Genomic DNA, 9,200 nt, shown 5'->3' with positions numbered 1-9,200 from the left:
AGCTGCACCGCCGCACCGCCGTCCTGCCGCCTGTGATCCGCCACTGCTCTCTACACTAATGGCAAGAGAGGAGAGAGTAGAGGGAGAGAGAAAGAGGAGAGGAACGAAACCCTCCATAGCACCGCAACCCCTCCTCCTCCACCACCGTCGCAACCCCTCCTCCTCCACATCGTCGTTCACCACCGCAGTCCCTCCTCCACCACCATCGCCGCAACCCTTTTCTTCTGTTTTAATTTTTTATTCTTTTTTCTTTAATTTTTCAGATTTAAAGGATTCTATTGTTGTTGTTGTTGATGATGCTTCTGGTAGCTTCTATTTATTCCTTTTATTCCATTGTTGTTGTTGATGCTTTGGTTGCTTCTGTTTTTGCTGTTTCTATTTTTGTTTCTACTTCTAGTTTTGTTTTTGTTGTCGCTCTAATTCCATTATCCATTATTATTGTTGTTGTTGTCCTGCTGATTGTTATCTATTGTTGCCTGCTTTTGTTTCTGTAGTTGTGCATCTGCTTCTACTTCTAGTTAATGTTGAGGAAGAAGAGGGGTGTTGAGGAAGAAGAGGGAAGGGATGGGTATTCGTCCGAAGGATAATTTTAAAACAAACTAAAACTTTGGGAACCATTTTATAGCAAAAAAAAGTTGGGGACGAAATTGATTTTCAACTTCTACGTTGGGGACTAAAATCATACTTAACCCTAAATAATACGTTCTCTGTTTTATATTGAATTTTTTTTTTTGTTATAAATTAAGTATCACTTTCTAATTTCAAAAAATTATTAATTAAATTTTACTTATCATGCTTTCTATTATTAAATAAAAAAAAGTTAAAAGAAAAAAATTGATAAAAAGAGTTAGCATTAAGAATATTTTGATCGTCTTCTTTTAATTGATTACATTTTCAACAAAACTTAATTAATAATCGTTTTAATTAAAAAGGACAACTAATTTTTTTAAAAAAGAAAAGTATAAAAACAAAGTGTGGCTAAATACAGTATCTGGTTAAGTTAATGATATTTAATGAAGTAGAAGACTTTTTGAGTAACATTAAAGAGATAATAGTATAAAGTTATTTTATTTAACTTAACGTTAAACTAATATGAGCTTCTAAGGACAAATGATAAATCACGAATAGTGGAAGTTTTTAATTTAATAAATGAAAGACAAATATTTCGAAAACTTAAATTTTTTATATTTTAAATAAAAACTTTTTTAATATGTGAATATATATCTATTTTGGTTCTCAAAAAATTTCGGATTAGACACTTTAGTTTTTAACTAAAATTAAGGGATAAGTATGATTTTGGTCCCTAAAGTAGGGGCCAAAAATTTATTTCGTCCCTTGGCTTTTTTTCGCAACAAAAAGGTCCCTTAGGTTCCGGTTTGTTTTAAAATCGTCCCTCTGACGATTTTAACCCTGTGGTTGTTGGATTTCGTTACGACCATTTTTTAACGGATATGGGAAACATTAATTAATATAAATAAATAATAATAGAAGGATTAAATCAAGAAAGTGAAAGAAAATGAGGTGCAGGGGAGGGAGGAATAACGACGAGACTTGCTGCTGAAGGTCGACGGCTAGGGTTTAGGAGTCAGTGGCGTCCATGGCTTCCCAGAGCTCAAGAGCCTCACGTTTTCGTTCAAATGCAAAGGAGTTGCTCTGTGGCCATGGTGAGAGGCCGGTTTTGCGAATTTCATCGACGAAGGATAACCCTGGACGAAGATTTTGGGGTTGTGTATACTATGAGGTAAAGTGTTCTTCCTATTTTGCTATTGTGGGTCTGAGAATTTGAGATTTCTTCATATGTTTCTGTGGCTTGCACTAGGTTCAGGATGGGTGTGATTTCTTCAGATGGGCAGATCCGGAACCTGGAGCTGTTCAGGAAGAGGTTGAATTTGCAAGAAATAGGAGAAAGATAACGAAATTAAAGGCAAGATTGAAGGAGTTGGAGACGAAGCTTTGGGTTGTGGCTGCTCTATGTTTTGCTGGGTGGGTGGGGTTTCTGTTCTTATTCCTGCAGAATCATTACAACTTGAAGCAGCCGAATGGAATGCACTTAGGTTATAGATGATTTGGTAGGGAATGTTATGAGGTTTACTGTGTTGTGTGGGTAGAGTTTGAGGGTATTCTCTGATGTTACAGTGGTTTAGGTTTGTAGCAACTTTGAAAGTGTTTGAACTAATGAAGAAAAGTGTTGTGTAATGTTGCCCAAATTGTCACCTTCTTTGATAGTGGACCTGTTTTATTTTGTAATGTAAAAGTAGTTTATGAGCAAAGCAGAAAAGCATTCAATAGAAGATCTAGAAATTCAGTAATTAGTAATGCAATATTTCATTTGATGACTAGTTAAAACATACACAAATATTTTGTCTTTGGCTCCACATGCCTAGTACCAAAAAACAGAGAAGCAACACTGCAAGTGTCCTCAGGCACTTAATACCAAAATACAGTACTCAAACTAATGTAACTAAGGTAAAGTTCTTAATGTAAATATCCAATACCAAAATTAAAAACACTTCTTGCAAAACATTAACACAAGAGTCACAGAAAATTTCACACTCTAATCCTAAAGATTTCCCCACTGAGATGGGGGTAACTTGGCCATCAACCTCAGCTTTTGCATGGGTAGATGAGGTGCACTGCATTGAATGACAGAAAAGGGCTTCTTCCTCACAGATGGCTGGCTAGGAGGCTGTTTGTTGCTGGTGGAGGTTGCAGAAGATGCAGCCTTGTTCTTGGGCTGGGCCAGGATGTTGGGCTGATTGGAAGCTTTCTTGGGCTTGGTGGAAGCCTTCTTGGGCTGAGGTGCTTCTGTGGTGGGCCGGGCTTCACGTTTCTTGGGCCTTGTGGGGTTTTTCCTGGTATGAGATGCTGGCAGATTGGATGGTGATGGTGTAGTAGTCCTCTTTCTCCCTCCCCAAGCTGTCTGACCAGGTGCCAGCTTAGCTGCATTCTTCTTAGCTCTGTTGGTTGAACTTTGGGCCTACAATAATTATGTAAATCATATAGAAAGTAACACACATATCATATAGTAGTAAACTTATATAGTTGGCAATCATGATGCTAGTTGAACCCTAGAATAGCATATCACAAACCCTCTTACCCTCTTCTTAGGAAGGCTGCAGCCGCTTTTCTTGTGTCCAACTCCACCACAGTTAGAGCATCTTTGGACTTCTCCCCTCCGTGACATATGAGTCTGGCTTCTAAAGTCTTCATCTGCAGCCCCTCTTTTCCTCTTCTTCACCGGTCTGTGGCTTGGCCTCCTGTAAGGAGGTGGGATGACATCATCATATTGAGTCCTCTCCCATAGCTCCGGGCCGTTTACAGGGTGTATCACCGCCTCGTAGCACCTGATGTAAGCCTCCTTCTTGTAGCATTCATCCACATATGACTCCAAATTAAGGCCCTTGAAGGTGATGCAGCTGATGGCATGAGGACAAGGAATCCCACTAAGTTGCCAATTCCTGCAAGAACATTCACCAGCTGCCAAATCCACAACATACTTATCTAGACCACTCATGACCTCGTATTGGCTAGCAGATGACCAGTAAGGCCTCCAGTCCCTAGCTAAGCTTGCCCGTTTCTCTAATTTCTTACAAATCATTGGCATAATGTTTCCTGGATAATTAAGAACCCTTTCCCTATTTGCAGCCCATCTAGTCATCATGTAAATCCTAATATCCTCTAACATGCTCACAATTGGTTTCTCTCTTGCTTCTACTAACACAGAATTGAAACTCTCACTCATATTATTAACAAGATTGTCACATTTAGATAGGAAGGTAAACCTGGATCTTGACCAGAACCTTGGTGGAATGCCATTCAGATGTCTAAATGCTCCCTCATTCAGAAGTCGCAAAGTTTTCATTTCCTTCTCCCAGATCTGCCAATGACTTGCTTTAGCACACCTCCACATCTTGTTCTTTAGCTCTAAACCAGGAAACTTCTTCCTAAAGTTGCTGTAGAGATACCTGACACAGAACCTGTTATCCACACCTGGAATGACCTCCTCAAACACCGGCAATAAGCCCTGTTTACAGTTAGGTAAGATTTCAAATTGTTACTTCATTTATTAAAATAAATTCAAGGACAACTTGTGAAAGGCTGATATATTGTGAGTTTCCTTTTGCTGATCAGACATAAACGTGCACTTTGCAATATTGTGTGGGCCTAAGTCATCGGACAGGTGACGCAGAAACCATACCCAAGAGTCCTTATTCTCCGCCTCCACAACCGCATACGCTAAGGGGAAAATCTGGTCATTTGGATCTCTTCCGACTGCAGTCAACAGTTGTCCACCTTGGGGGGTTTTCAAGAAGCAACCGTCCAGCCCAATGAACCTTCTGCAGTGTTGAAAACCTTTCTTGCAAGCCTCAAAGCATACATACATTCTTTGGAAGACACAATAGTTCATCAGTTCTGCATTCTGTCTCTCTTGAGCAAAATCTGGTGATCTAATAACCTTGAGAATCACTGTGGAACCTGGGTTTGTTCTTAGGAGTTCATGGCAGTAGTCATTTATTCGCTTGTACTGCTCCCTAAAGGCCCCCTGTATCTGACTCAAAGCTTCATGTTTTGTCTTAGCTGCCATTGCCTTGGTAACAGTCAAGTTCCATTTTTTGTGAGCCTTTGCAACTAGCTCCTTCACCTTGATCTTTGGGTTGGATTCAACTTTCTTCTTAAACTGGGTACCCAACCATTTGCTGTGCATAATCCCAACCGGAACCTAAGGGACCTTTTTGTTGCGAAAAAAAGCCGAGGGACGAAATAAATTTTTGGCCCCTACTTTAGGGACCAAAATCATACTTATCCCCTAAAATTAATTATTTGATTGGTCTCTAACAATTAACTCCGTCAGACACTTAGGTCATTTGCTCCGTCAACTCTAACGGAGGACAAAATGGTCCTTAATAACTCTAACAGAGAACAAAATGATCTCTGACCCCTCTGTTCGGAAATGACACCGTTCTCCCCCAATTTCCATCATATCTCGTATAACATTAACATTCATACTCTCTTTCTTCACCTTCATAGTCTTCTTCTCCGATCCATCTTCTCCTTCCTCCTCTTCAACTCTAAGATCAAGCCATGGTGTAAGTGTCACGCGTGTCACACTCACACCTACCTCAACATGTCATGGACCACACACTTTTCAAATATCTATGACTAGTATACCCACCTGCTCTCCACTTTGCCCACCAAAAGCATACACCTCAATATTCTCGATAACAGTATCACTTCCAACCCCGACAATGTTCACTACATCTTCAAGATCAAGTTCTACAACTACCTTAAGAGCACATCTTTCTCCATTATCTGCCAAGCAATATAGATTGTTGGACACTAGGACATCACGAGAAGATTCTCTTTTGACATCATATATAAATTCTCATTTAGAATGGACCCCAAATACTTCATTCCTTCTCTCTCTGGGTCCAAACTGGTAGATAGCTTCAACCTTACATCCAAGCTATCAGTATAGCAAGCAATGTCACTGTCACCGCTCATATGGAAACTGAAGCGATTACTGAACATTAATTTTGAGAAGAAGATGAAGGAAGCGATCGGAGTGATGGACAATGTGGCCATGAAAATAATAGGGCAGAGGAGGAGGGAGATGGAGACGACAACGACGGGTCTTAACAAATCGGACTTGCTGTCTAGATTCATGGGATCCATCGAAGACGATAAGTACTTGAGAGATATAGTCATTAGTTTTGAGTATGAATTGGTTGAAAATAAGTTGAGAATTTTTCTTCTTGTGAACATTGAAGTTGCAGAGTGTGCACATGTAGCTTGAAGTTGTAATGTTAGACTGTTAGGATTATACGAGATATGATAGAAATTAGAAGAGAACAATGTTGTTTCTGCACAGAGGTTACCAGGGACCATTTTGTCCTCTGTTAGAGTTGTTAAGGACCATTTTATTCTCCGTTAAAGTTGACGGAGCAAATGACCTAAGAGATTGACGAAGTTAATTGTTAGGACCAATCAAGTAATTAATTTTAGTTGAAAACTAAAGTGTCTGGTCCAAAATTCTTTGAAGACTAAAATGACTATATATATGATTCTCTATAATTCTTAAACAATGGCTCCAAATTTTTTTGGTGAAGTTAATATTATTAGTATTAAAAAGACTTTAATTTTAGCATTTAAATGTTCCGAGAATGTGGTCCATACGTAACCTTCTCGTTTCAAGCACCCCATCAAGCACAGTCACGACTTGGCCAACAACCTAGCGTATTGGATAATTGATTATGCACATCCCCTATAACATTGCATAAATTAAATGCTTATAGAAAGAAGGAGAGTATCACGCAGAATTTGCATTTTGTAAAGTGTAAATAATTAAAATAGTCAACAATTATACGAAGTGTATAAAAAAATTAGTTATGAATATAATATATATGTTAAAATATAAAATATATATAAAAAATGAGTTAAATAAATTATATATTTATATATAAATATATAATAATTAATTTAATAATTAATTTTTTATGTCTACATAATCTTTTGAGTCCTTGAATATCAATAGATTGAAGGGTATATTTATGCTCTTCATGTAACGTATGTTAGTGTTGCAAGTGTGAAGAGTGTTGAAGTTAGTCCCACATCAAAGAAAGCATGGAAGAGTGAGGAGTTTATAAGATGAGAGACCCATTAACTTGACTCCTTAAGGTTTTGAGTTGGATGTGGTGTCTTCTCATCTTATGTTCTCTCACTTGATTCTTCCCTGAATTTTCTCCGGTTGTCGAGAGCTCGGTCTGGTTTTTAAGGGGTATTAAAGGTGAAGCATCGAAAGTCCGGGCGGCGTGTCCCGCGGTGTTTTGCGGCGGTGTAATGGACGAATACTCATATGTGGTGGAGGAGCTAGAGGGGAGTTGGTGCTTGATGTGGAGACTCACACTTGAGGGGGAGATTGTTAGTGTTGCAAGTGTGAGGAGTGTTGAAGTTAGTCCCACATCAAAGAAAGCATGGAAGAGTGAGGAGTTTATAAGATGAGAAACCCATTAACTTGACACCTTAAGGTTTTGAGTTGGATATGGTGTTTTCTCATCTTATGTGGTTGTCGAGAGCTCCCCACGGTATGCATTTAATTTGTCTTAATTATGTATCATTTAAATCTTTTTTCCTTTATCTAAACCAATGCGGTGTAAGCCACAATAAGTTAGTTATATTGATGCAAGATATAGCTGTTTTTTGATATTTTTTGGTGACTGAAATAAACTAAAAAAAGAAAAACTAAATAAAGGATCTTCTTAATATATTATAGGTAGTATATATTCTGATAAATTAAATCGTTTATTTGAAGGCCACTCTTTATTGATTAACTTAAACATGAGTATCCTCCAATCAAGTAGAAGATTAATATAATAGTGCCCTTGATTCGTGAAGGCTAAAAAATCAATAATAGAATAATGTTACCTAATTAAGTATGTATGTATCCACTAATATGCTAATTTGTATATAACCCTACAAGAATAAAAGAAAAAGAAAAAGAAATGACCAATAAGAGGGGGTTGAGAGAAGAATTTGAGCATATATGTTGTTACCTATAAATCTCACATGTTACGACATGTGTCTTAATTATTAGCTTTAGTTTGTGATGCTTGATATATATGGTCCTACACAAAAAAACAAGTCACAATTTTTTTCAGAGAATCTTAAATTTGAATTTGCACTAGATTTTGATATTGTTTTGGTTTATTGCGACAATGACCAGAGAATAATAATCACAAATAATGATGATTATAGAAATATATGAATTGAATGAGGAACCACTGAAAGTGGGTGTTGAAGGCTTTGACCCCAAAATTGATTAGTGCTGCCTCATCAACATCAAAATTATCGCTGCTCATACATGTATTTGGATAGCCCTAACGTCTCCGTCCTCTCTCAATAGCATTTTGGAATATTGCAAAATTGAATTATTAATTTATTATCCATCCCCTACTAAAATTCTTAAACAAACTATTGAATTGAATTATTGATGTTAAAAAAAAGTCCAAATACATCAAGCAGAATTCTAGTATAAATACAATATTAACTAAAAATATTTAGGGGTGAGCACGAATAACGATCCGTCTAAATTCAAACCGAACTAATTAAATTGGTTCTGAAATCAACGAGTAATCGGATCCAATCCGAATTAAACCGATAACTTTTGTTATTGATCGGTTCGAGTATCGATTCTAGGAGTGCAAAACCCGAACCAACCCGTAAACCCAATCATATATTAATTAAATAAAAAAAAATGGCTTTTACCTTTTAGTGAATTTTGCAACTCGTAACCCTAACACTTTGAAAACTAGACAAATATTTCTATTGCCCTTTTGTATTTAACTTCTAATGTTTGTATTTTAATGTGTTTTGATTTTAGCTTCTTTAAAAGATTATTCACTAGACTTTTGTATTTAGCTTCGAATATTTTTATTGCACTTTTGTATTTCCATTAGACAAAGATTATTCACTATTAATATGTTTGGATTTTAATGAGTTTAGTTTTTCATGTTTGGATTATTTCTATTGATGTTACACGTTTATTGTATTTGTTGAATTTTTAAGATAAAAATTTGATTTTTTTTTTATGAATTTCAAAGTCATCGAGTACCCAATTACCGAACCGAACCAATCCGTTCTTAATCGATTTAATTTGGTTCGATTCGGATATATGTACAAAAAAACGTAAATTCAAACCAAATCGAACCAATTATATTTTGATCGATTCAATTTTAATTTTACTTTAAATCCGAATCAAATCGACCCGTACCCACTCCTAAAAATATTGATCATCAATATAAATAAAAGTTGATGATCTCCGAAATTTTCTTAAAGCGAAGAAATTCTAGAAACTGAGATTCCGTTTTTAAAACAAGAGCCATACGCCCGGCATATAGGCATGGGCCAATTAAGTTTAATTTCAGGATCCACTTTATATTCTGAGTAATATCTGTGAGCACTATAGAAGAATATAGAAAGCCACAGACCTAAAAGGTCACATGCAGGGTTTTCAAATTTCAATTATATATATGTTCATTATGTTGCTAGCAATCATGCACTAATAATACACTTTCAATTTACAAGATTGTTCTATATTGGAGAATATATACATATATATAAATTAAACAATATTCCATTATAATGCACATTAACTGGCTCTTAACTCTTAAGTAATAAGATATATATACCTAAGATTGTATTGG

At 36.5% G+C, this 9,200-nt stretch overlaps 2 protein-coding genes across 2 annotated transcripts; one reads left to right on the top strand and one right to left on the bottom strand.

Moving 5' to 3' along the window:
• On the top strand, positions 1,598–2,065 carry LOC107633567. Its single transcript, XM_016337180.1, has 2 exons — positions 1,598–1,741; positions 1,820–2,065. The coding sequence occupies exons 1-2, from the start codon at positions 1,598–1,600 to the stop codon at positions 2,063–2,065; spliced, it is 390 nt and encodes a 129-aa protein (XP_016192666.1).
• LOC107633566 lies at positions 2,561–4,705 on the bottom strand. Its single transcript, XM_016337179.1, has 3 exons — positions 4,199–4,705; positions 3,098–4,024; positions 2,561–2,977 (listed from the first exon to the last, which is right to left on the bottom strand). Exons 1-3 carry the CDS (start codon positions 4,703–4,705, stop codon positions 2,561–2,563), a joined length of 1,851 nt encoding a protein of 616 aa, XP_016192665.1.

Source organism: Arachis ipaensis, chromosome B03 (assembly GCF_000816755.2).
Source record: "Arachis ipaensis cultivar K30076 chromosome B03, Araip1.1, whole genome shotgun sequence".
In the NCBI taxonomy this organism is placed as follows: Eukaryota; Viridiplantae; Streptophyta; class Magnoliopsida; order Fabales; family Fabaceae; genus Arachis; species Arachis ipaensis.
This window is presented reverse-complemented; position numbering and strand designations above follow the sequence as displayed.

Coding starts and splice junctions, on each gene's coding strand:
- LOC107633567 (XM_016337180.1), top strand. CDS start 1,598: ATGGCTTCCCAGAGCTCAAGAGCCTCACGTTTTCGTTCAAATGCAAAG. Junction 1,742..1,819: donor GGGGTTGTGTATACTATGAG/GTAAAGTGTTCT, acceptor GGCTTGCACTAG/GTTCAGGATGGGTGTGATTT.
- LOC107633566 (XM_016337179.1), bottom strand. CDS start 4,705: ATGCACAGCAAATGGTTGGGTACCCAGTTTAAGAAGAAAGTTGAATCC. Junction 4,025..4,198: donor CGGAGAATAAGGACTCTTGG/GTATGGTTTCTG, acceptor AACTGTAAACAG/GGCTTATTGCCGGTGTTTGA. Junction 2,978..3,097: donor GCAGCCTTCCTAAGAAGAGG/GTAAGAGGGTTT, acceptor TAATTATTGTAG/GCCCAAAGTTCAACCAACAG.